Source organism: Oryctolagus cuniculus, chromosome 14 (assembly GCF_964237555.1).
Source record: "Oryctolagus cuniculus chromosome 14, mOryCun1.1, whole genome shotgun sequence".
Lineage (NCBI taxonomy): Eukaryota > Metazoa > Chordata > Mammalia > Lagomorpha > Leporidae > Oryctolagus > Oryctolagus cuniculus.
In genome coordinates this window covers 61,579,467-61,606,850 of record NC_091445.1, presented here as the reverse complement: position 1 = coordinate 61,606,850, position 27,384 = coordinate 61,579,467, and the positions used below count along the sequence as shown (strand labels likewise).

Sequence of the window (27,384 nt, the reverse complement as noted above, 5' to 3'; positions counted from 1 at the left end):
TGATGAACTTAAACTGTCACTTTAACTAGTAAGACGGCATTGGTACATGCCAACTTAATGGGATTTGGAGTCCCATGGCACGTTTCTAGCTATACCATTAGGACTAAGTCCGAGTGAGCGTGTGCCAAACTGTACATCTCCTCTCTCTCTTATTCCCACTTTTATTTTTAACAGGGATCAATTTTCAGTGAAATTTAAACACCTAAGAATAATTTTGTGTTAATTAAAGAGATCAACCATGATATTAAGTAGAAAAAGAAATTACTGAAAAGAATAAAATAGTAAGCTGATGCTCGACACATACTATCTTTCACAGTGGCTGCACCAGTTTACCTCTCCACCATCAGTGGATTAGGGAACCTTTTTCCCCACATCCTTGCCAGCATTTGTTGTTTATTGATTTCTATATGAGAGTCATTCTAAGTGGAGTGAGGTGAAACTTCATTGTGGTTTTGATTTACATTTCCCTGATGGCTAGTGATCCTGAGCATTTTCTCAAGTGTCTATTGGTCATTTGAATTTCCTCTTTTGAAAAATGCCTGTTCAAGTCCTTTGACAGAGAGAGACAGAGAGACATCTCCCATCCACTGGTTTATTTCCCAAATGCCTGCATCAGCCAGGACTTGCTCAGGCCATATCCAGGAGTAGGGAACTCAATGTCAATCTGCATCTCCCACGTGGTTGGCAGAGGCCCCATTACTTCAGCCATCACCCGCTACCCACCAGGGTGCACATTGGCAGGAAGCTGGAGTGGAGAGCAGAGGTGGAGCCTGGTCTCAAACCCAGGCATTCCAGTATAGGATGCAGGCATCTCAAGTGGCAGCTTAATGACTGAACCAAGCCTCCACTCCAAATTTCATATTTCATATTTCAATGTCTATAGTATGAATGTATTTTACTCAGCTCAATAACTTGACTCAGCCAACAGTGATTGATTTCATGTCTGTGCAGAATCTGTGTAGGGCACCTTGGAAGATGCAAAGATAACTAGATACCCTCTTTGTCCTCCCTGTTGAGCACTCTATTGGCTTCCCAGGTGTTATTGATTAATTAAAATTTGGATTTATTGGTTGCTGGAAGTTCATATTACCTAAATTGTTGCTCTTCAACAGCTAAGTAGTTTAGCTTCACAATTTCACTTGTTGAAAGTGACATGACACAGCTTAACAAAACTAGGCCAGCCAGAGCTAAACTACCTAAGCGAGGCAATGGGAGGTACATTTAATCCTTGCCAACTCAGCAGCTTCTTGTTGCCTGGCAGGTGTCATGCACCACAGGCAAGGGCCTTCTAGAAGCAGCATCTAACTCCAGGAGAGAGACGTAGGAAATACTTTTAAACAAGTGGGCTTTTCTTGCCCCACAAATCACATTGTCAGAAATCTCCATAACTGATTTCAGTGTTTATTACAATTGACAGAGAATATTAAAATCCACCTCCTTGCTCTCCTAGGCAAGTTTGAGAAGTTGAAAAGAAGACACATTGTCTACTTTAGAGATCCTGGAAACCAGCATTGGCCTGGGAACACACATCCTGTATGCTGTGGAGTGGAAAGTGGGACTCCAGCCTTCATAGTTCCAGCGCTGGGTTGTTTACGTCACTCCATGATGTAAGGGTGCACAGGGGTGAGTCTGGCATGGGTAGAGTGAATGCCATACTCAATGAAAGGCAAGATCATTTAGATAATCACTAGGCTGCTTCTTATCTAGCAATCTTAGTGCCAAGGAATAAGTGAAAGAAAAGTAAAAAAGAGAAGAAAAAAGGAGGGAAGAAACCAAGGATGGGAAAAGCAGAAATGGCACCACACCAGTGTGTCAATGCAGAGAAGCAGGAAAAACCTTGAAGCACCTATAATTACATCTGCGGGCTCCCAAGAGTCATGATTTAAGTCTCACCTGGTAATAAAGTACCCTAGCAATAAGTGGAGACAACAGAAGGAAGGGAGGGGCTGCCTAAAAGATGTAAGACAAGTTGCTAAATATTAGCAGATAAAACACGGGTGACAAGTTTTAATACCATTGTAGAAACCAAACAATTTTGAGCAAGGCTTCCGGCTGGCTTCGCTCCCAGGGTAAACAGCTTGAGCTTTCACAGTCACTGGGATTTCCTAGGCAACAGGAGTGTAAACTTGAGAAAAGGCCAGCCCAGAATAGGGATTGACTGTGATCTGGGCCAATAAGGCTGTGAGTCTGCAGCAGTTCTTCCCAGGCTGACCAATTAGCACTAAGAGGGTGGACCAGGAGATCTGAGGAAGACAGGTAAGAGGGAGGAGGCAAAAGGGCAGGGGAGGGGACCAGATTTCCCAGATGCAGGAGACAGCGTCCATAGTTTCAGTTCCAAACAACTGGAGGCAACAGGTTGACATTTAAGGTAAATCAGTGTTTTTTGTTGATTTGATCACCTTTGTTCTATTTTAGCTAGGTAAAGAAGATAATAGATGTTACTTTGTAAAAAGAGAACCTACAAGTTGATGAGAATTTTTGGACTGGAGAAGTCCACACTAGCCTGTCTGTTCTTAGAGGAACTAGTTTGGTTCTAAGAGAGGCTTTTATAATCTTTGCAGAGATGCTTGGTTCAAAAATACATCAGAATGAATGTCAGTAAATTAAATGTGAAGTGTTTGGGTGAGTTGCTGTCTCAATTCTGATGGTCATCGTAAAACTGAGCGTCAGTATCACCAAGCCACAAAACAGTGAGAAGACTGAGCTTTCATTCAGACGTTACCTTGTGTGATACTCAAAGCTTGTGCTGAGTCTGCTATTCCCTGCTGAACCAGCTACTTACAATCAGAATAATTATCAGAATCCAAACCAAGGTATACTGACATGGCTTGTTCAGAACTGTATCAAATACTTCATTTGATAAATCATGACTTGGGAAGGACCTTAGTACACGGCAACATCATCTACCCAGGTCCTTTTCTCTAGACTGTAATTAACCCATATTAAGTAGATGGAATTATTTCCTGTTTTTGGAACTCTAATGTTTTCCTTAACTTCTTAACAACCACACAAATCCCCTTATTTTGCTATTGTGAATTTTAAATATTTGAGATTTAAATTGTAGGCATTCACTTGTCTTTATGTTCTGATAGCTATTATCTAATAACAATGGAACTCACCAATTTTAATAGCAATCTAATAGCATCATGTGAAGTGCTGATGACATGGGGATAGGAAATGCCAGGGATAGAGCCCTTGCTCTAAAGGAGCTTTTAGTCTACTAGGGCAAGCAGTTCTGAACATAAACACAGTGCTCAGGAGAGTGCATGTATTGCAATAAAGATTTGGGAGTAAGAATTATAGAGATGGATATAGTTGATGTGCCATGGGACAATGTGAGAGTGAGAAGATAAATAAAGACTTGAAAGAGTAGCATTAAAGAAATGGGCAGAAAACAAGGAAGAAACAAAATAGGATAGAACCAAGAGGAAGGTGGAGAGACAGAATTTAGAGGCACAGACATTGAGAGAAAAGAGTTTCAAAAAGGAAGCACAATCAATAGGATTGACTCTTTGGAGAAGTGAACTAGACACTAAGAATTGCTGTTGAAGCTGGCAGTTGTGTTAGCAACAACTTACTGAGTTTATGTTCATTGGATGGTGAAGTGGAGATCCCTGCAGAGGACTGAAGTATGAATGAGTCGGGGAGAAAATGGAGACTGCTTCAAGTAATTTGACTTTGAAGAGTGACATCCCCAGGGATTCTAGGATTGAGAGACCACCATGGATTCAGAATCTAAAGGAAGAAGCTAATGGAAAGGAAAGAAACAGCATAAATGATGGCCAAGGGTTCGAGAGGGATTGGGTTCTATGTTGCAGGTGGAAGGGCTTCCTCAAATGGGAGGAAGTTCAGCAATACTTAGGGGGATGGGTGACAAAGTCAGGATGAGCTCAGCCAGATACTGAGCTTCACAGACTTGGAGGAGGGTGGAGTGAGTTCATTCACATCTGGTGGCTTTTTTTTTTTTTTCTGTGACTTTCAAGACAAGATGTGGAGGAGACCAGCAAATGTTTGAATTAGCCTTTAAGAAGACTGTGAGAAGAATCTGGTCAGCATTGTGAAAAGTAAATTGAGTATTTCTGGAGATCCAGTGGGGGTTAAAGAATAAATGCAGTGTCCCCCATCCACCTTAACATGTGGGCTTGTTCAGCTGCACTTAACAGCTTGTCTTTCAGAAGAAGGGCTTGGCCAATTGGGCCAAGTTAGGCATTTATCAGTGAGGCTGTGGGAGTGAAAACAAGGGGTATCTGGTGAGGAGTGGTCAGAATGATGGGCATAGTATGTAGAATGGATACCAGAGGAAATGGGTGGAGTGAACATGCAAGAGACTAGAGGTCACACAGGGTTGCAATCAAGTTAGAATAATGACCTGAATGCTGCAGAAACAGTCAATGTTGAATTTTGAATTTTCTGAGGAGACCAGCAGGTGGTGGCATCATGCATGTGAGGTTCTTTAGAACTCAGAATGTGGGGTAAGAAGTGCTTCCATTTAAGAAGACTGTAGGAGAAGTATAGCACCTTATACAGAATCAGACCAGGCAGAACAAAGACATTTTAACCTGTGTCTTGGCAGCAAATGGGTGTCAGATAAGAGTTAACGATGGATAATTTGCAAAAAGCTAAGGGATATAGGTTGGGTCAGGGATGCTGAGATGCCCATCCTGCCACAGAAAAGAGGGGGGGCTTCCCAGAGTCATGAAGGAGCAAGAAGGGGAGGAATGACCAGACCTCAACAAGAGCCTTGCTGTAGGGAGGGAGGGCTGCCTTTGGTGAGTGCTTGCGGTGGCTGAAAAAACTGCAGCTTGCAGAGAGGAAACCAGGCAAATAGATAGCCAAACCTCCTGCTCCTCCTGCCCTCTGCTCTCCTTCTATTGGTGGAACCAACTGGAAGCCCGGGGGCCAGGAAATCCGGTCCGTGCCGTTCCGGAGGTCAACCTCTTGCGACACGGCTGGGGGGGTGGAGAGTGGATTGGGAGAGGAATCTGGATAGTCCACACTCAGCTCAGTGTGAAGGTAGTTGTTGAGAAGCCCATCAAGACAAGAAGATTTACAATGGAATAAGGAGCCAACGAAAGTCCAAGTGGCTCTGTGGGGAAGGTCCCATGAGGGCCAACCTCTCTCACTGTGACCTACAGTGGTGATGAAGCGTGCAGGAGAAAGAAGAAGGGTGTTTAGTCCACAGAGTAACACTCTTGGCTTCAACTGTTGTTTAATTGTGTTAATTTATGAGTTTAGTACGGCTTTACCCGACCGAATTTCCCTTGTAATATTTTGCCTTTTTATTCTCATCTCGGACACTTTTGTATAAAAGAAAAATTTCCAGGTTCGGAAGAGCAGTCTTCTGTGTTTCAGAAACAGGCTTGGCAGTTGGGTGGAGACAGCATTACAAGTCAGCAAACTGAAGAAAGGGTCACAGGTCACCTTCCCTTGGTTGTCCTGATCTCATGAGTGTTGATCTGTGTGCGACAGGCTTGCAGGAGATTCTCCCACACATGGCTGGCCACCACTCCATGGCCATCCAGTATCTTGTCTCCACCACCCCCCAGTCTGAGTACTGCTCCTCCCTAGTCTGAACATTGTCCCATCCCCACCCCATTTTACATCTCATCATCTGAAGTCAAACAGAAATAAAGTTTCCCACATTCTGCAAACCGTATAGTGCAACCTGACAGAGCAGGGCCGTGCCTGTGGACTGAAGATGCCCGCACTTTCTTTGCAGGCTCTGCCTTGTACGTGTCACACATGGGCTCTCCACACAGAGGCAGGTGAAGGCAAAGCTTCCCAGTAACTAACAACCCATAGTAGGAATAATGGATGTTGTTGGATTCGATAGTTAAGAAGCTTGTTCCCATTTTTATGTATGAGTGCTCTGTGGCAACTACAGGGGCTCCTTGCTTACAAAGAATTCTTTTTCCCTAAAATGGTATGGCTAATTTACAAAGGTTCCCTGGGGAAATGGTATGTAAAAGATTATGTGTGTGGTCAGAATCTTGGTTTGCTACTTAAATATAAACTTGAGTGCAACCTTCTGGGAATCGCATCACAGGGGCTGATTTATCTGGGAAGATCTCTTTCTTCTTGTCTTTTACCCCACTGGATTTTCTGCTGCCTGGAGTGTGGGTACAATGACTGGAGCTGCTATGGTTATTAGGTATGTTTAGGCATCTTTGGGGATAAAAGCCATGGTAGGATAGAACTTGAACTGCCTTAACATGAGAGAAAAGGCAAACCTCTATAATTTTCCAAGACAATGACTTGTTTCTGTCTTCAGGAGTTGATATATGGACAATTTATAACTGATGGAGGTGGGAGGGCGGGTACAGTGGGAAGAATCACCAGGTTCCTACAGGTGTAATTATGAAATGTGTGAAGTTTGTATTCCTTAAATAAAAGATTTTTGGGGAAAAAAGTAACTGATAAACCAACCTACCCTGATGCTGGCACCGTGACACTGGATTTCTAGCCATTAACGTTTCTCAGTTTTCTGAAATATCCGTGGAGAGCACTTAGGGAGCACATGATTGGCTGTATTTCTAAGTGGCTACAGAATAAAAATTAGGTAGACACATGACTCCACAAGAAGCATTAGAAATGACTGCAAGAATCGTTACTCAGTAAGTGGTTTTTGGTGAGTAGTAGCTACCAAAGGGTAAATGCGGCTCTCCCTGCATCTAAGAGAGTGACAGGGGGCCTTGTCCTTGTGGTGGGTTTGAAATCCCTTCTAGGCTTCATAACTCCTGAAAAACAGACTGTTTAGAAGTTGGCAGCAACTTCCCATTAGATGTCAACCTGTGCCCGCTAGATGTCAGGAACACGCACCCCAGCTTCCACTGAAATACCGAAAAATGTCTCCAGAGATAGGTAAATGTCTCCTGAGGGCCAAAATTGTACCTGGTTGGGAGCCACTGCTCTGTCACATCACTGGGAGAGGGAGCAGGTGCTTGCAAAGTCAGTGCTGAGAACAGTTGTAGCTGAACTGAGCTCAGATGGGCCCGATGAGCTAAGTCTCACGATGGCAGCACTGCTGACGTGAAGCCTTTGCCGAGGACTCGGCTGCACGGAACGTTGCTCCCCACCTGCCTGCGCGTGAAGACAGACAGGGGGCTATCACTAGTGATTCGTTTCTTGGTCACCTGCTAGGCTGTTTGCAGTACCTGGTGCTTTGTTTTGAGTGTGTCACTCCAAACTTCGTATTAAGACCTAATTCTGGCCGGCACTGTGGCTCAATAGGCTAATCCTCCACCTGCGGTGCTGGCACACCGGGTTCTAGTCCCGGTTGGGACGCCGGATTCTGTCCCGGTTGCCCCTCTTCCAGGCCAGCTCTCTGCTATGGCCCGGGAGTGCAGTGGAGGATGGCCCAAGTGCTTGGGCCCTGCACCCCATGGGAGACCAGGAGAAGCACCTGGCTCCTGGTTTCGGATCAGCGCGATGCACTGGCTGCAGCCTGCCGGCCGTGGCGGCCATTGGAGGGTGAACCAATGGCAAAAAGGAAGACCTTTCTCTCTGTCTCTCTCTCTCACTGTCCCTCTGCCTGTAAAAAACAAAAAAAAATAAAATAAAATAAATTAAAAAAAGACCTAATCCTTGGTGCAGTGATATGGACAGGTGTGGTCTGTAGGAGAGCAGGTTGTGGGAGTTCCTCCGTGTGAATGAGATTAGGCTGTCCAAAAGGAGGCCTCCACAGCGCTCACCTCTTCTTGCCCTTCCGTCTCGTTCACCATGCGAGGGCGCTGTGTTTCCCTCGTCCGGAGGGTGCAGTCTTTAAGAATCTGGAAGCAGAGAGAGCAATCCTTACCCAACACCAAGCATGCTCGTGCTTTGAACTTGGAATTCCCAGCCTCCAGTGTTGTGAGAAAGACATTTCTATTCTTTTTAAATTACCCAGGTTGTGAAAGTTTATTACAGCAGCATGAGTGAGCTAAGACTCCAGGGATCCATTATTTATTTTAGAGGGGTACTTTTAAAAATATTTATTTTATTTATTTGAAAAGTAGAGTGACAGAAAGAGATAGGGCAGGGGAGAGCGAGGGAGAGGTCTTCCATTTGCTGGTTTACTTCCCAAATGACTGCAATGGCTGAGGCGTGGGCAGGCTGAAGCCAGGAGCCAGGAACTCTATCCAGGTCTCCATGTGAGTGGCAGGGGCCCAAGAATTTGGGCCACCATCTGCTGGTTTCTCAGGTGCTTTAGCAGGGAGCTGAGTGAGAAGTGGAGTGGCCAGGACTCAAACTAGTGCTCTGATATGGGATGCTGGCATTGTGAGTGATGGCTTAACCCATTGTGCACAACGCTGGCTCCAAAAAGGATACTTTTTAACCTGAAACTTACTGAGAAACTGTGGATATTTTCCATTTGCCCTGTGGCAGTAACAGATAAAAGTCAGTGCAGATGGCCTAAATGTCCCCAGCCATATCTTTCAAACATGGTCTGTTGTAGATTTCTCTCATTTGAAAATGACATTTCAAGTAGTAAAAGGTCTGCCGAGTCTAAAGCAAAATTTCTGCCTTGCATCCAGCTCCCCAGTAGAGAGAAAGAGCGTGAAAATCACATCATGTCCCTATTTTAAAAGGCAATTTTCTTCACAACTGGAGTTCCATTAGTGGTGTAGCTAGCGGCTCTGCCCCAACAGGGCGTGGAGGAGGACTGGGCGTGTGTGTCCGGAGTTGCCTTTTTCAGGCACACTGCTTTTACCCAGCAGTCAGCTTCGCGCCTGGTGGTCCACCCTGCAGCAGGGGGCCTCTGCATGGGAAACATGATTAACCCGGCAGAGGCCCCGTGACTCTCATCTGATGTATTAGCTTCCTGTTGCTGTAATGAAGTATCTGAGGCAGGCTGCTTAGGCGGAAAAGAGGCTTATTCAGCTCCCAGTTTTGGAGGTTCAAGAGAGCGTGGCTCTGACCCTGCCTCAGCTCCCAGCAGGACCCTCTGGGTTGTGTCACATCAGGGCAAAGGGCAACAATGGAGTAAGTGCAGGAACATGTAATCAGAGCTGGAACAAGAGGCAGTGGGGCCAGGCTCGCTTCTCTGATAAAAAACCCTTGGCAAGAACTACCTTAGCCTTCACAAGGGCAGGGCCCCAATGATCTCCTGTGAGTCCCCACTTTTAAAGGTTCCACCATGCCCCAATAATGCCTCCCTGAGGACCACAGCTCCGACACATGGACCCTTGGGGGACAAACCACAGCCAGACCATAGCATCTGGGGCATGTCCAGTTTATGCTTGCCTGACCATGGCATTGGGGCTGGGAGCCTGGTCTTGCATACTCCCTGACATTCCTCGGGAAAAAAAAAAAAAAACAGCCAGGGGAGCTCCAGGATCTTTTGTGTCTTTGGAAGATACAAATTCAAAAACAGCACCACGATCAGAAACAAGCTCAAAGATCTTTACCTACAGATGCCTGGCAAGGAGGGTGGAATAAGACATGAGGGTGACTATTTGTTCCCAGGTCATGTGTGGCAGGAGTGAATAGTCAGGCAGAGGGAGAGAGAGAGAGAGAGAGAGAGAGAGAGAGAGAGGAAACCAGCAGCACATAGGAAGATCTTCCAACAATTCAAGGAAAATAAATATGATGAAAAAAATTGCATAGATCTCAATATTTTTGCACCAAAAACAAACGTATTTTTTAATTCTATCCTTTTCCTGTGAACTATTTGAAGGATCTTCATATTAGGGAATGGGGTGTGGGTCTCTTTATGTTTATTGGCAAAGGCCTGAATGATCTGCTTACAGGAAGCCCCAGGGAGGCAGGGAGCCCAGTGTGCTACTGGGAGAGATGCCTGTAAGTCTGTATCTCCAGCCACCAGCTTGAGCCAGTTGAGTGGGTGTAGAATTGGAAACTGTGTCAAGCATGTCTGAACACTACTTTTGGAAGGAGAAAGTTAAAAAGCTTAACTTGTATTCAAAATGGATGCCAAAGCAGTGTAAGACCTGAGAACTCACTGCTGTGCCCCCTAGGGACTGGTCTCAGTGCTCAGAATCAACCTTGAGCCCGCAGAGAAGGGGAAAGTCTGGACTTGGGTAAGAACTTGAGAGCAGGCCAGTGTGTTTTCTCAGTCCTGTGAGGTAGCTGGAAGTCCTACTGGCTCAATCAATAGCTACCTGCTATCTATATCGACTTTCTCCTATATTCTCTCTGCATGGCAGAATGTTTTAAAATCACACGGAACTGTTAAAGCAACTCCAGGTCTCTTGCTATTGAAAATGGTCAATGGAATGGCACAGGTATTTAACGTTTACAAAAAAGCCTGAAAATGTTCTTACCGCAAAAATCATTATAAGGTCTGGCTGTGGGGAAAATGGGTTCTGATGGCATCAGGGGTGCACTAGGCACTTGGAATAATTGGACTGCTCTGCCCGGGGGCTGGGGCTGTGTGACTTCCTGTGCCCACGTCTCAGTACCCAAGCAGTGGGGCAGAGAGAGAGACTGGGGGAAACCCAGGCCTGACCAAGCCGCATCCAACCATCGCAGTGAGCGTCCTGCCAGCCAGAGAGGAGCTTTCCCTGCTCAGCAGTCTCCTCTCTTCCCCCGTGGCCTTCGCTGAGCACCCTTGTCACCCAGTTCTGCCCTTCCCTCCTCACATTGGCACAGCCTCGCTCTCCTTTTCTCCAGAGGTCATCTGGGTGGAGTAAACCTGTCGTTTCCTTGGCTCTTCCAAGCAAGCATGGTTCTTCTAAAAAAGGCAAACCAGGAGTGTAGCATCAGAGAAACGAAAGCCCATGCGAGTTTAGAGAGGAAGTGGGGTGGCTTGAGATTTTGCAAGAAAGGGTGTGGAAGACCTTGGCACTTTATGGTGTTTTTACTAACGATCCCTAAGGTTGACTCTTCAGCAAGGAGATCCACTTCTGTGATTTCACTATAGAAACTTAACCCGGTGCAGGGATGGGTTGGGGAGGGGGTAGGTGGGAGTGGAGAAAGAAGAAAGGGAGAGGGAGAAAGAGGTGTGTAATTCAGTTTTCTGCCATTAGAGGGCACCAAAGACAACCCAATAAAAAGACGGCTGGTCTTTGAGCCTCTTCTTAAGGTTCAGCTTAAATCTGTCCTTAAGTCCTATAGATAAGCATGAGGAGTCATGTGTTCTCAGTTTTTGACTTTCTATCCTGCAAAGATTCTCGAAGTCCAGACAGATGGATGGCATTGGCAATGGCAGGGAAGCTGGCACAAGGCAGTGACAGGAGGCAGCCTGTACAGCCACAAGGTCTCCCTCACCTTTGCTGCCCAGTGGCTCCACTCAGCCTGGGCACCAATTCTTGGGCCTTCACATTTGATAGCTCTGTGCAAGTCCCTTCCCATCAGCCACTGCAGTGGGGTGGAGTGCGGAGCCAGCAGTCAAATGCCAGCCCTGAGACCTCCACAGTGAGTGTCCTTTCCTGTCTCTGTCCACACTGCCCATGGTTGAATGCAACAACATCCTACTGGTTGGTCTGTCTCATTTCCCTGTCCAGAAGTTCCCTGCACCCCAAGGGTCTCCCTGTAGTCTCCCAATGTTCTCAGCTCAAACTCCAAACCCCACTGTGGCCTCACAGCTATTTGAGACTGTGGTGCCTGCTTATCAGCCTGGTTCCATTCTCCCCCAGAGCTCCCCTCTCCATCTCCTCCCGATCTCCCCACTCTTTATCCCCCTCTAAACACCTGTTCTCCAATCATTAAAATACACCTTTTTTCTATTCTATTTTCTCTTTCACTTCAACCTAAGCACTTGGCACACCTGCTGTCTAAAATCCACAGTCCTCTTCCTTCTACTCCACAGCCGCAGCCTCCTTGCTGCCTCCTCTCATTAGGATTAAACTTGGTCGCCGCCTCCTCCTAGAGCTATTCAGAAAGGTGCACTGCAAAGCTGGGTTAGCCTCCTTCTTGGGATTTGTTGCAGTGCAGTCGTGGGATTGAACCCCTCTCCTCTAAGCACGTTGTCCCCTCTTTGGGCCACACCTAGCTAGTCCAGCACGGGAACATACTCAATTCTTCCACGTTTGTTGAAGCAATCCACCAACCCGAGGTGAAATGCGCAGACGTCGAGCCACCACATGGTGGCGCTGTGGGCACGGCATCCGCAGGGCAGCCCCTTCTTGGCCTTGCCGGGCTCTGTTGTCTCCATGCGGGCTCCTTAGTGTTCAGAGTCCTCTGGAGCCAGGGACACGCAGTGTGGCACTCGGATGTCAGTGACACGTGTGTGGGAACAGAGAAGCGTCTGTTTTTTTTTTTTTCTTAAATAGGGGATTTAGGATTCAAACATACTAAGATTCTGGCTTTCCCGGGGCTTGCTTCTCTGATTCATCCCTCACGCTCCTGCACCCTGCGCAATCAAGCACAGTGCCTTGGACATAGTTCACAGTAAATACTCACTATTTGTTGGTTGAATGGGATGACTGCGTGATTAAAAAGGGTGCCCGCGGCAACTCCCCACATCATCGCAGGTGGGTGAGCCGTGGTGCAGCACAGCGTGGGATCCTGGGCGCCGGGTCCTGTCTTTCTGGGCTCCATCCTCTTTCCTATGGGAAAGCGGGTCACACTGTGCTCTGAACTTCTTATTCATCATTTCACAAACACAGTAGGTGCACGAAGCCCTGTGCTTTGATGTTGGCCAGAACCTCTGGGCCAGTCGTTGCTAATGCGATATGGCTTGAATGTGCCCCCGGTAGCTCAAGTGCTGCCTTGATCCCCAAGTTCATGTGACAACCGTGTTGGAGGTGGAGCCTTTGGGAGGCGATCGGGATCAGGATGAGATGATGTCATGGGCCGGCCCTGGTGGCTCTGGACGAGGAGCTGGCTCGCTTGCTCTGTTCCACCCTCAGACGCCTCTGGCCACACGGTGAAGCAGCAAGGACTCGCCTCTGATGCCGGCCCTGCCAGCCTCCAGAACCATGAGTCGGATCAGTGCGTATTCTCTATGCGTTACCTGACCACGGGGATTTGGTTACAGTGACAGAAAGCAGACTACCACATCTGCAAGTCTGAAACACAAGGGGGTGAGTTACTGAGCACCACGTTGCTGTATGACCTGATTTCTCGGCACCCCACTTTCTTTTTTTATAAAATGTTTTTTTATATTATTTATTTATTTATTTGACATGTTAGAGATATAGAGAGTGAGAGAGAGACAGAACCTTCCACTGGTTCACCCCCAAAATGGCTGCCACAGCCGGTGCTGCGCCGATCTGAAGCCAGGAGCCAGGTGCTTCTTCCTGGTCTCCCATGTGAGTGTAGGAGCCCAAGCACCTGGGGCCATCCTCCATTGCCTTCCCAGGCCACTGCAGAGAGCTGGACTGGAAGAGGAGCAACTGGGACTAGAACCTGACACCCATATGGGATGCTGGCCCCGCAGGCAGAGGATTAATCAAGTGAGCCACGGCGCCAGCCCCGTCAGCACCCCACTTTCTTGATCTGCAAAATACTAACGCGAGTAGAAACTACTTCATGGGTGTTTTTGCTTTAACCCATTTGCCAAGATCACTGTGTTCCAGGAAAACATTTTATTTATTTAAATTGACAGATGAAATTGTATTTGCTCTGTACAATATGCAGTTTTGAAGCACACACACACCCCTATGTATTTATAGTATAATGATTGTATATAGCTAATTAAAATATAATCTTTTAAAAATTAAGATGAGAATCACATAGCACACAGTTAATCATTTAGCAATGCATAGTACATTCACAATGCTGTCTAACCATGATCCGCATCGTTACAAAATATTTTCACCACCCAAAAGGAAGCATCAGATCTATTAAGTGGCCTCTCCCATTTGCCCCCTGTCTTCCCCAAACCCCTGGTGATCACTAATGAACTGTTTTTCTCTATGAATTTGACCATTATGGAAATTTCATAGAAATGCAATCACACAATGTGCAACATGTTGCACTCAGTGTGATGTCGGCAGGGTTCATCCACGTGGTGACATGTGTCAATACTTCACTCCTTTTATGGTCTAATACTGTTCCACTGTATGGATGCATAGACCACAATTTGTGTAGCCCTTCATCCTGGGATGGACACTTGGCTTGCTTCTCTATTGCCCGTTGTGAATGATGCCTCTGTAGATATGTGTATGTATGTGTGTATCTGAGTCCCTGTTTCAAGTTCAGCAAGCAGAGTTCTTGTAAGGACTGGATGCACGCTTACCACCCAGCAGGGGCACGATGTATGTTAGCAACTGATGCCTTTACTATGATCTGAAGATGGGTGAAGAGCGCGCCACTGGATCTGTCTCAGATCTTCCTCCCTCCCTACTATGTCTGTGTTCATTCCCCAGGAGTTGTTAAAGATGGAAAAGCCAGAGCAAGAACAGCAAAGTGTACAAGGAAGGGGGGAATTCATAGGGAAGGAAGAGAAGGTGGATGATGGGACGACCACTGGGTAAGCATCAAGGAGCAAGGCAGATGGGCAGGAAAGACAGCAGTGACTCTGGGAAGGGGTGAGCCCCTGAGATGAGTTTAGAGAAGGAGAAGTTCCTACTTCCATGGAGGCAGGGGAGGAGGTGGAATGGGGTAGAGGCACTGTGTCACTAGCAGAATATGCTCATGGCAAGGACAAGTAAAGGATGGCTAGATGAGTGGATTGCTGCTCTTGTACTTGAACTCAGGATTCTGGTTGTGGATGAGGGATTCTGTGAGGGTAGAGTTAGGGCTAGAAGCTGGAGATGAACTCTGGAAATTGTCAGCTTGAGATCAGGTGACAAAATAGGAACAGGCAAACACCAGTTTTAAGAAAGCTAATACTGTCATGAAGGCAACCAATGAAAACTGCAGATGTCTTTCTTGGATGAGAAATGGATGCTCTCCATATAGGCTTGAAGTAGATGGAGTGGAGGTCTTTCAGGGCCATGTGTGCCACCACCTGGAATTCCAGGGACATCATTTTAGGTGCTGGGACAACAGAGGAAGACTCTACATTGCTGTAGGTGGAGCATGGACTGAGGCACCAGGACTCAGCTAGGTGAAGACCTCTTTCCTTCCCTAGGCATCAAGGGACCTGGGAGGAAGGGCTCCTTTCTTTATCTGTGTGGTGGGAACCAGAAAGAAAGGCAGGAAGGAGGGATTTTGTACACTGGCTGGTGGGAGGATGCTCAGTGGGCCCAGGGGTGTATGTGCATTGCTGAACTGTCTATTCTGGCCTTGGGTTGAGAACTCTCCCAAAAGGTAGGTAATGGGTACTTTGCAGGGGACATCTGGGAGGTTATATGAGAGAGTGACAGCCTTGTCATAGGAGAGGGTACACATCTTACAGTTACCATCTTTGATAAAGATAATTCCATCTTGATGCAGGGATTTTGTCAGAGAGGGAGCCCTGGCGTCAAGGGTAAAGCCTCTCTAATGCCAGGTTTTCTGCACCTGGAACGCTGTTGTCTGCACATTTCTGAAGCCCTTTTGCTCCTGGGTCTTTGCACTTACAAATCACACTAAGGTAACTTCTAGAATCTTCATGTACTGGTTCAGTGGTCTCATGAGGACTAGGGGTTTGGGGAGCTGGGATGGAATCTAAAGATCCTCTAATCCAATCCCTCAGCTTAACAGAGGAGGAGCCAGTGGGGACCCCGAGAGTCACTCAGATGTCACTAGGAGTTGGTGGAAGAAGCAGCACTAGAACACAGCTTTCCAGCCAGGCCTCGTGCTCTTCGCACTGTTGTGCAGTTTCTGAAAAGGAAGTCCAGCTGCACCAGTGCGCACGTTTCTGGTGACACTCAGGAGGTAGCCTGTCTCTGCACCACTTTTGCTCCTAATTCTGAATATTTAAAACACACAAGTGAGCACTGAGAAGAAAGAAATCTTATGTATATTTGTCAGGTGAGAGACGGTATCTACTTAACATTTTTTTATGCCCTGATAATTTTGCTTGGTGTTAATGGGATACTAACCTGTTCATCAAGGGGAACACACTGGTTACTAGTAAGAATCATTAAGGCTCAAGTGTTGAGAATCTTAAGATGGAAGCAATAAAAATCAATGTCTAGATCAAAGAGAATATTAAATGTAAGGTCAAGGGAAAAAGGAGAAATTGAAATAAAAGAACACAACGTAACATGTTGGTTCAAAAAAGGGAGCATAGAAAAATTGGACTTATTTTCTGTGGCAGGAGGAAGGCTCCAGAAAAATCAAAGGCCATAAGGAAGTGGCTGTGGGTTTAACAGTCTTTCCAGGCTAGAGAAAACAGATGTTTTCAAGACTTGCTATGTAGGTAATAAACATGCCGGGTGCAGAGTTGGCATAGTTAGCACTGCAGGCTCTGGGAGACTGCACCTGGGAAGTTTGATGACAGAGCTAGGCGTAAATACGCTTCTTAGTGAGGCCACTGTCGCCCTGCTCAGGCACAAGCAGATGGTGAGGACTGAACTCCATCATTGTGTTGTGGTTCCTCTTCTCAGATGGCAGGGACAGCACGCCATGACCGAGAGATGGCGATTCAGGCCAAGAAGAAGCTCACCACGGCCACTGACCCCATTGAAAGACTGCGACTGCAGTGCCTGGCCAGGGGTTCTGCTGGCATCAAAGGACTTGGCAGGTAGGACCCTGCTGTGAGGTGGTAGGAAGAGTGGGTAGAAAGGTAGGGCACGTCCTGTGAGGCTCATGTTGACTGTGTGATCTTGGGCCCGTGATTTCCTCCAAGGACCTCAGTTCCTTGTTTGCGAGTTGCAGAGTTTGGAAGAGTTGAGGTCCCTTAGACACGCTTTGGCTCTTAGATCCAATTTCAGCAAGGCCCATGTGTGCTACAGGAGAGTGCAGCTTCTGGGACAACTTTAGATGTAGGGAGATATGTGAGGAGGGAGTAGAGGTACCTAGAGGGACAATGAGGAACACACTCTCTGTAGCTGTGATAATGGAGTCTGGTTGGAAGAGGAAGGTAGGAGCAGTGATTTGGTGGCAACTGCAGAGTCTGGAGTTCTGCCCAAAGACAGCCATGTCTTACTCACTTCCAGGGACACTGGAATTGCCTGTTGGAGAATTGGCAGCTCACTGGGTGTGGGATCTTCCAGCTGCTAGGGTCTGTAATCCTGACTACTGATAGTGCAAGTTTCTCGGGACTGGGAAACCCAAGGGGAAGGAGACTATATGCCTCCTGGTGGCAAGTTCTGCACATTATAGCAAACTACACCAAGTGCCTGCCATGGGCCAGGCGGGAGGCCGTGGAGGGCTTCACCTCAAGAGAGAAATGGAGCACCTGGGATAGTTCTTTGAGGATCCCCAACTCTGAGGTCAAGCCCGGCTCTGTCACAAGCCTGGACTGTGGGTATATGGACTCTGAGGGCTAGGTTGTCACTGTGCAATGGAAAGATTTGCCCACTTTCTTTCCTCTTCCTCTTCTTTCTTCTTTAAGATTTATTTATTTATTTGAAAGAGAGAGAGAATTGGTTTTCCATCTGTTGGTTCACTCCCAAATAGCTACAGTGGCCAGGGCTGGCTCAGGCCAAAGCCAGGAGCTAGGAGCTTCGTCTGGGTCTCCCACATAGGTACAGAGACCCAGCGACTTGGGCCGTCTTCTTCTTCTTCTTCTTCTTCTTCTTCTTCTTCTTCTTCTTCTTCTTTTTTTTTTGTCAGGCAGAGTGGACAGTGAGAGAGAGAGACAGAGAGAAAGGTCTTCCTTTGCTGTTGGTTCACCCTCCAATGGCCGCCGCCACCGGCGAGCTGCAGCCGACGCACTGTGCTGATCCGATGGCAGGAGCCAGGTACTTCTCCTGGTCTCCCATGGGGTGCAGGGCCCAAGCACTTAGGCCATCCTCCACTGCACTCCCTGGCCACAGCAGAGAGCTGGCCTGGAAGAGAGGCAACCGGGACAGAATCCGGCGCCCCGACCGGGACTAGAACCTGGTGTGCCGGCGCCGCAAGGCAGAGGATTAGCCTAGTGAGCCGCGGCGCCGGCCTATTGGGCTGTCTTCTACTGCTTTCCCAGGTACATTAGCAGAGAGTTGGATTGGGAGTGGAGCAGCTGGGTTTCAAACTGGTGGCCGTATGGGAAGCTGGCATAGCAGGTGGTGGCCTTACCTGGACTGCCACAGTGCCGGCCCCTGCCCACTCATTCAATATGGTTACAGTCATACTTCTTTCATCCTGCCTGTGTCATCTTTATATTCTCATGCTGCACCTACATCAGCCCTTCCATCATGAACCAATCTGTGTTAACAGACACCATCTCATCCTCAGCCTGTTGCTGGACTGTGCCCTCTGTTTCCTTTATGTCCTTGGCCTTCCCTAATTCTCTGCAAGTAGAAGCTTCCCTTTCTTGTCTACTTCTTAGAGTCATTTGAGGGCTAAATGCACTTCTGCAGTCCCAGGTAATAGTCCCCCACCTTTGTTCACTTATCCCTTCCCCATAAATCCCGTCTTTGAAGGATATTTCTTTTGAAGGCTAAGTCCTACCATTTGCCAACCTCCAGGACTCCCAATATCCTGAGAAGTGTGGGCTCCTGGCCCAAACTTTCTATCCTATCTCGAGTCTTTATTCTGGCCAAGGTCAGGGTGCCTCCATCATTTTGACACCTTCAGTTTTTGACAGCAAATTCTGATGGTTTTAGCAGTGCATGCTCTTTTGCTGGAGTTTCCACTTACCTCATAAATGTAGATATTTCCCAAGATTCTGTTGCCAATATCCTTAGTTCACTATACATCTTGCCTACTCCTGAGTTAGCTAAATTTTACCCTGGCCCCTTGCCACATTCTTGGCATTGAATCTTCTCCTGAGTGCCAAACTCATTTCCCTACTTCTGCCTTTTATCAGGAAGAATACTACCTTCCCACCTAAGCAATGACATGGTGAGTAGCTCTGCCTAGTTGGCTTACTGTCCAAAGCCAAATAAAAATTCATCCTGCCCTCTTGCAAACACAACTTCTCCTGCAGCACCCACCCTTTTAATGCTATCATCAGTTTGCACATTTCCTTTGGTTGGAAACCTCAGAATTACCTTCATTAACCCCTCAGATTGACTCCTCTACTTCTATTTTATCTTTCAATCTCTTTATTTATTTTTTAAAGATTTATTTTATTTATTTGAAAAACAGAGTTACAGAGAGAGGTAGAGCCAGAGAAAGAGAGAGAGAGAGAGAGAGAGAGAGAGAGAGAGAGAGTCTTCCATTCCGCTGGTTCACTCCCCAAATGACCGCAATGGCCAGAGCTGGGCTGATACGAAGCCAGGAGCTAGGAGCTTCTACTGGGTCTCCCACTCAGGTGCAAGGGCCCAAGGACTTGGGCCATTTTCCACTGCTTTCTGAGGCTGTAGCAGAGAGCTGGACTGAAAGTGGAGCAGCTGGAACTTGAACCAGTGCCCATATGGGATGCCAGCACTGCAGGGGATGGCTTTACCTGCTACACCACAGCGCCAGCCCCTCTTTTCTTATTTTTACTTCAGTTGCTCAAGTGCAAACATTTCACATCTTTCCCCTGGACTCTCACCATATGGTATTCTTGCTGGTTCCCTTGCTTCCATGCTTTTTGTCATTCATTCCTGCCATTGCTAGAGTTCTCTTAAGCTTTTATTCGGAGGATATCACTTGTGAAAACCACTCAACTATTTTTTTTTAAATTAAACATAAGGGCAGGCCTTTGATGTAGCAGTTAAGATGCTGCTTGGGATGCCTGTACCCCACATTGGAGTACCTGGGTTCAATACCAGTTCTTGATTCCAGCCTCCTGTTAATGTGCATTCTGGGAGACAGTTGTGATGGCTTAAGTCACTGGGCTCCCACCACTGATGTGAGAGATGTGGATTGAGTCCCTGGCTCCTGGTTTTTATCTCCAGTCCAGTCAGGGGCTGTTGTAAGCATATTGGGAGTGAACCGGTGAATGGGAGCATGTGTGTGCTCTCTGCCTCCAAATAAATAAGGAATTTGAAACTCTTTAGCATTTAGAGCACATTTAACATTGCTCCTATTCTGCCACTAACTCAGCTTCCCATTGGAATTCCATGATGTCCTCCAGCTGCTTTCGCTGTCTCAAGAATCCCCTAAAAACTGCTTTGATCTGGAATGCACTCCTTCTCCCTTTACTCTTAACTGCTGATGGTGCTCGTTCTTTTTCTCTCCCTCCCCCTACCTCTCTTCCTGCTTCTCTCTAAGTTTATTGGGGATGGAGATGAAGTCTTGCTCCCTTTTGAATCCCCCATCACAAACTTTAGTGCAGCATTTTGCATATTCTTACTGCCCAATCAATGTATATAATGCATAATGTCCTTTAAAAGTTTACTTATTTATTTCAGAGGCAGAGAGAGAGAGAGAGAGAGAGACATTCTAATCTGCTGGTTCACTCTCAAATGCCCATAGCAGCCAGCACTAGCCCAGGACCCAAGCAGGGAGCCAGGAACTCAATCTAGGTCTCTCACATGAGTGGCAGGAATCCAATTACTCAGGCAATCACTGCTGGCTCCTAGGGTTGACATCAGCAGGAACCTGGAATCAGGAATTGAACCCAGGTATTCTGATATGGGCTGCAGGTGTCTTAACTGCTAGGCCAAATACCCTGATCCAAGTGGTTTAATAATAAATTATTTATTTCAAATTTACTTATGTTTTACAGGGAAACTAATCAGTTTACTTACTGTAGCACTGCTATGTGCTCATTAGGTAATTCATTCATTAAGTCAAGCAGCCAGCAAACACTGATAGGGTGGTTACTACTTAATAAACATCCAGCAACAAACAAGCAGTCAGTTTTTGCCCTCATGGAGCCTGAGTTCCAGTTTTATTCCCTTACTCAAAGTATGCTTTCCTGTTCTTCAAATGAGGTGTGAAATACAAGTGAATAAGGGGCTATCATTTTCACATTTAAGAAAAGTACAATTTGTGACTTGAGAATTACAGATTTTTGCCAGAACTAATAGGAAACTTAAGATAAACCATCCCTTAAAGAAAACTGAGACCCAGAGGTTACCTGTTATTCCCAAGGTCACACAGCTAGTTTTAGTAATAGAATTGGAACTCAAGCCCAGTTTTTCTAAGCTCCAGTTAAGAACTCTTTCTAGGTGTTAGACTACCAGCAAATCAGAAAGTTCTCAGGGCTGTTCTGGGGACAGTGAGAGCACAATGGGGTAAGATGAAGTTGGTGGAAGGATCTCAAGTACCACAAGTAAACACAAGTAGAAGTTAGGAATGTATAATTTCTTTCATAGAGAGGGCTGTGGGTACCAGGTTTGAGTGATTAGGCACAGCTGTTGGGAAGAGCTAATACCATGTCTGTACATTTTGGGCAGTCTGTGGGTATATGTTGAAAAATGAGAAACCGTGTTTCTGTGCTAGGTTTTAGAGGAAAACAGGGTAAATAGGGTATTAAAAGTAACTGTCTACATTTTCTATGTTCCTTTAGTTGGGAGATGGAAAAACTTTGTGTCCCTTGGGTCTGTTAGGCAGAATGGAGGCCTGGAAAATGCTCCCTGTTATATAAATAGAATGATACAGTGTGTGTGTGTGTGTGTGTGTGTGTGTTTCCAATTTTGGAAGGAAGGATGCAGAGAAGAATTTATATTTTCCTTTGAAAACCTTGGAGAATGATTTTCTTTTTAAATCTTCATATTTATACCTGTCATTTGTGGGGTTTCTTTTTTCTATTTTGTGTGTATATTTTCTTCAGAGCATTTCGAATTATGGATGACAACAACAACCGAACCCTTGATTTCAAAGAGTTTGTGAAAGGGTTAAATGATTACGCGGTGGTCATGGAAAAGGAAGAGGCAGAAGAGCTTTTCCGGAGGTTTGATAAAGATGGAAATGGAGTGATAGACTTCAATGAATTTCTTCTCACATTAAGAGTAAGTGTCCCCATGAATCAAATGTTGCCAAATTTGGCTCTCATGTGGTTTGCATTGGCTATTTTGAGGTTTGATTTCAGAAGTTGTGAGTACACTGTGGGGAGTTTGGGCAGGCCCTTGTGGCCAGGTTCAGAGACTTTTTGAGGCAGTCATTATGCATATCATCTAATATTACATGCCATCGTGCTATCTCTTATCATTGAGGGGAATATGGTATTTCCTCACATATAATACAAGAAAAGCTCATTTTCTGTGTATGTTTGTGAATATGCTTTTTTTCCTGTTTATCTAGCCTCCGATGTCTAGAGCCAGAAAAGAGGTAATTATGCAAGCTTTTAGAAAGTTAGACAAGACTGGAGATGGCGTTATAACCATTGAAGACCCTCGTGAGATGTATAACGCAAAACACCATCCAAAGTACCAAAATGGAGAATGGTCAGAGGAACAAGTATTCCGGAAATTTCTGGATAACTTTGATTCTCCTTATGAGAAAGATGGAGTGGTAAGTAAAACACTTAATCTAAGGGGAATTCCTTCTATCCCATTTGAAACTGCCAGGATGCAATAGATCCAAAGCCTTAAACATCTCAACGCATTGTTAACACATTCATTATAAATACACGTACATTGGTAGGGGATCCACATTCAGATAACTACCCATTATCTAGAGGATGTGGTATTTTGATAAAACAGTCAGCTTCAACTAGCCACATCCTAATGAACCAGGTCTTGTAAAACAGATTTAACTTAAAAATAAGACAATAATGGAACCGTTTTTGTTTTGGGATGGACTCACAGGAGAGAGTTTCAGTGCCTTCCACATTCGTCCCTCTGGGCATCACTTGCCACTGCCTTTGCCACTTCCAGGCAGCTTTTGGTAAAGAGAATGCCAAATACAGAATTTAGCCTGATTTGTTCTTTGACATGCTTTGACATGAGCTTGCACGAAAAGTGACCTCTCTATCTCCATTAAATTATTTTTTTCCCATTACAAGTGCATAGCCTGGAAAAGAATTGTCTATCTCCATAACTATGTCTGGCTCAAATTGGAATTGTCATGTGTCTTTTACCAATAGCCATAAAAATTATGGCTGTAAAAAATGTTTATTTTCTCGAAATGCAAAGTGATAGACACAGACAGAGGTCTCCCATCCACTGGTTCACTCCCCAAATGTCCACAACAGTTGGGGCTGGGCCAGACTGAAGCCAGGAGCCAGGAACTCAATGGAGACTTCCCATGTGGGTGGCAGGGGCCCAACTATTTCAGCCGTCACCTGAAGCCTCCCAGAGGGCTCACTGGTAGGAAGGTGGAATTGAGAGCAGAGCTGGGGCTCCGATGCAGGCACACTGATATACAAGAACTTTTACAAACCAGTCAGTTCTGCTCTGAGGTGACCTAAGAGTCACGATGCTGGGCAGTGGGGTACTCTTCATGGCCAACGTCAGCAGCAGCAGCACCCCAGAGTGTATCACCCCAACTCTTTTACTACAAAGGTCAAGATCAGGAGGACAGTGGGTGGGAAGAAGAGGTGGTGCTTGGGGGAGGAAGAAATCAGGCTTCTCCTTCTGAAAGGGATTTCCCCCTTTTGCACGACACATTGTGATGAGATCTACGTATTAGAAAGAGGTGGGGGATCGGATCCAGGCATTTCCTGACCTCCAGCCAGAGGTGGAGAAGCACCCTCTTCTTCAGGCTGAGGGATTGTGGAGGTCGATGAAAGGAAGTCTGTCTAGACCCTGTGGGGCTGTCAAATCTTTGGGGACAGAAGTCACTGAACTGTATGATTTTTTTTCCCAGTATTTCTGGCCTCTGATCTCTGAGATGTTGGTGGAAAAATAGCCAACTGCCATTTCCCCACGTTCGCCCAACCGTCTCTGGGTTCCAGGGTGTCTTTGCGTGCTTTCTGCAGGTGGTTCCTCCTCGCTGCCAGGGGAACTCAGCTGCTCCTTTCTCTAACCCAGCTCGAAATAGTCAGTTGTGATTCAGCTGATTTGAAGTCCCCACCCCTGCCCCTTTGACATTTATGTTAATCAAACACATTAAGCTCTCCAAGATACTCATAGAGGTTATTGAGTTTAAAGCAATTCCAGCCCTTAATGTCACCTGAATACCACAGACCCTGCAACAAAACCCAACTCTGTGATCATCATGGGGAGGGAGGGATGTATCAATAATGCAGATTGCTGGCTGCACTGCACTGCAGAACCACATGGTCTGACTTTGTGGGGGTGAAAACCAGAATTTACATATTTAATAAGTGTGTCAGGTGACTCCTATGCACACTCATATTTGAGATTCTTAGCTCTAAAAAATTCAGACTTGACTTTTTAACTACTGAGTATAATGTGCACATGAACCTCACTTAGCATGACAATGAATCTGGGCAACATTTATTGAACATTTATCAACTAGACATTGTGCTAAAGGCATTCAAGAGATATCTCCGTTAACCAACATAAAAATGTTTCAGAAAAGTAATGTGTGATTCAAAATTTAAATATTGAATCATATGCTAAATGCACAAGAAATTGTTGATTGTGGAAATTTGTGGCAAATTCTTTTATAAAGAGAATAATTAGCCCTATGCATTTTTTTTTTACTTATTTGTGTTTACAGATCATGGATAAGCAAGCTCAACTATTAGTCAAGCCCAATGGCTTTCACTGATTTTGAGAAGGGTAGCTAGAAGGTAGTACAAGGGAAACAACTGAACTGTGGATCCTGTGCCTGTAATTTTTTCCTGTTCACAGAATTTCAGCAAAACAAACAAAAAACAAATGGGTCCATTAGATTCTATGATTCTTAGAAGAGGTAGGCATATTCCCAAAGATATGGTGAGAAAAGTTTGCTGTTATGAACTAGAAAGAGGTTTTGAATTATCTATGGATTTCCCTTCTCATGATGGTTTTCATCTCTCTTAAGCACTGAAAATTGAGAGCTAACTAGAGGATGATGATTTTCCCAATCATCATTACTGTGTTTGCATTCTCCCATGTAAGTAGATTCACACTCTGGGATGAATTGCCTGGCCATAGGGGTGGGTCAACAGGAGGGCAATTCCCTGATGCAGCTTATCATGTTGGCCAATATGGTTGCCTTGACATATGCCTATTATGTACACCTGTTAACAAGGAAGAATGGTAACCATTTTTTATTCTTTTCCAAAGCAAAGTAATGTGAAATCCTATATTAGTTGATGTTCTCAAGAGACAGATATAGGTGTAGAATGCAGAGAGAACCTAAAGTGGGAAGGGAAGTAGGGATAGGAGGTAGTTTTTGCTCATTCTATGTTTTTAGTGAAAAATTTGTATCTTGGAAAAGCATGAGGCCCAAGCATTTTTGACTAAGAATTTCTTCCTTTGCCCACAGGACAGAACTAGGTTTTGTAAAAGGTAAAACATTTCTTATCCTGACACAGGACATGACATGTTGTTTCTCATGTGTCACAGAGAGACAACCTTAACTCCAGTTCAAGAGTATGGGTTCCTTACTCTGCATTTCAGTCTCACATATCAAAACTGGTGGGTTCCTGCTTTGAGGAAAAGATGACGACCTGTTCTTACTCTCCATTTAGGTTGGCTGGGACATTTTCAAGACTTTCTTCTTCACCTCCCGTGTGCCAATTTCTCTGCCCTCGTCAGCTTCTCTTTTCCTCTTGTTTTGATTGATTTCTCAGCTATGACCACAAACCACTCCCCCCCAAAAAATTAAGTCCTTCTACTTACAGGTACAGAAGATGGGCCTCCACTGAAAGAGTGAGTCAAGTTTCCTTTTGTTTCTAACATTTCTGCTGCAGGTGACCCCTGAGGAATTTATGAACTACTATGCAGGTGTAAGTGCATCCATTGACACGGATGTGTACTTCATCGTCATGATGAGAACCGCCTGGAAGCTCTAAATGCATGATCCCAGGGACGAGGCCTTGGGGACAGCCGCGTGGCTCCATATGATTAAACCTCAGCTCAGAAACTAAGTTCATATTTGCTTTCATGTTCATCACAGTGTTTTTTCCATGTCAACACTCTGCACTTTCTGGGGCTGAGAAAAGGACAGAAATAAAGACACTAAATAGGCAATTATGAATTTATCTACTCTAAAGCTGTTTTCTTAGCTCTGCAATACAGATTAAATAAAACCACATCAGTCAAATTTTCCTGGAATTAACAAGTGTGGTGGATATATGTGGATGTCTAATGAACTTTAGGTTTCTTCTTTGACTATTAATGAAAGTTTGAATATTGTCTGTGTAATCCCTAATCATGCAGCTACAGTCTTTCTATACCTCCTGTATCCAGTCCATTTCTAGACATTTCTAGATGACAGAGTTAATTTATTTTTGTGACTGATTGTGAATTTTAAAGTTTTTTTTTCCTCATTTGGGGACCAGAAGGATATCATACATTAGCCTCAATTTCTATAACTGAAATTTGAGTTTCCTTGCACAGGGTTTAAGGAAGCTTTGATTTGGCAAATCAAATTCCATTTAAAATGGAATTTTGAGGGGGAGTCCCTTATGTTGTAGATTAATTAATTTTTTTATTTTAAAGGGAGAAGAGAGAGAGAGAGAGAGAGAGAGAGAGAGATCCTGTTCAAATGCCCGCAATAGCCAGGAACTCGATCTAGGCCTCCCGCACAGGTGGCAGGATCCAAGTCCTTGAACCTTCACTTGTTGGCTCCTAGGATGCGCACTGGCAGGAAGCCAGACTTGATAAGATTATTTTTGGTCTATTTTCCAGATATGATTGCACAAAAAAACAACTGGAACTTGAACCCTGGCACTTCTGATACAATACTCACCCGCTTTTGGTCATTTAAAAGTCTGCTGTAAGGGTTGACCCAAGACTGTTCAGGGAATTCCTGCTGTTAAAGTTTTGACACTGGGCTGTGCTCTTGGATTTTCCCCTGTGCACGGACACACTATACCAGAGGGGCTTCACCTGGTGGGCTGTGATCTCTTCCTTAGGGTCAGCCAATCACTGAAGTTCCCATAAGGACAAAGAGATTGGGACTGGCATGGACTAGTGTCCCAGGCATACTCCAGTGCAGAGATTCCATCTTGACACTTCATGACTCAAAGCCACCTCCCCCAGCAGTGAGGTCTGACTTCCTATTTTTGGTGTGTGGGAATCTTCCCATGAAAGGAAGCCCCTGGTGCAGGAAGACAGATGTTAAAAATACAGCCCTTCCTCTTTGTGTTCTGTGCCTGTGGCCAGAGATAAAAACACAGGGACTAATCCCTGGTTACAGTGCTGGAGGCAGTGACCACCTGCCTTGTGTTTCTGGGAAGCCTTTCTTTTTGCTTCCTCCGTCCCTGGATGTATTAATTCCCTGTTTTGGGGACATAGGTAATGGTCTTCTTTAAGCTCTTATACAGTTAGGTAGCTTTGGATTTAGAGGATGAACACACTTGCCATGTTTTATATGTACTCACTTGTTTACTTATTATTTCACAGATGTGGAAGTTGAGATCAGGACATACATTGGTTTAAAAATTGTGAAAGCCGATGATGTCAGATGCGAATGACAACAGTCACTAAAGAGGAAACTACTTTGTTTCTTGTTGAAAAGCTTAGCTCTCATTTATCTTGATGACAGACTGGAAAAGGTTCCCTGTTACTTGAAGATGGGCACATTCCCATATCATAGAACACTGCTTTA

The 27,384-nt window shown here is 45.4% G+C and overlaps 1 protein-coding gene across 2 annotated transcripts; it reads left to right on the top strand.

Moving 5' to 3' along the window:
- The first annotated feature begins 1,994 nt into the window (after nucleotides 1-1,994).
- CAPSL (calcyphosine like) lies at nucleotides 1,995-25,886 on the top strand. Of its 2 annotated transcripts, none has more exons than XM_008262119.4 (5): nucleotides 1,995-2,368; nucleotides 16,359-16,495; nucleotides 21,548-21,725; nucleotides 22,018-22,227; nucleotides 25,523-25,886. In XM_008262119.4, exons 2-5 carry the CDS (start codon nucleotides 16,359-16,361, stop codon nucleotides 25,622-25,624), a joined length of 627 nt encoding a protein of 208 aa, XP_008260341.2. In that variant the 5' UTR covers nucleotides 1,995-2,368; the 3' UTR covers nucleotides 25,625-25,886. The 2 variants fall into 2 exon arrangements, with proteins under 2 accessions (XP_008260341.2, XP_051709795.2); XM_051853835.2 differs by lacking the exon at nucleotides 1,995-2,368 and adding an exon at nucleotides 12,721-12,962.
- Nucleotides 25,887-27,384: the final 1,498 nt, after the last annotated feature.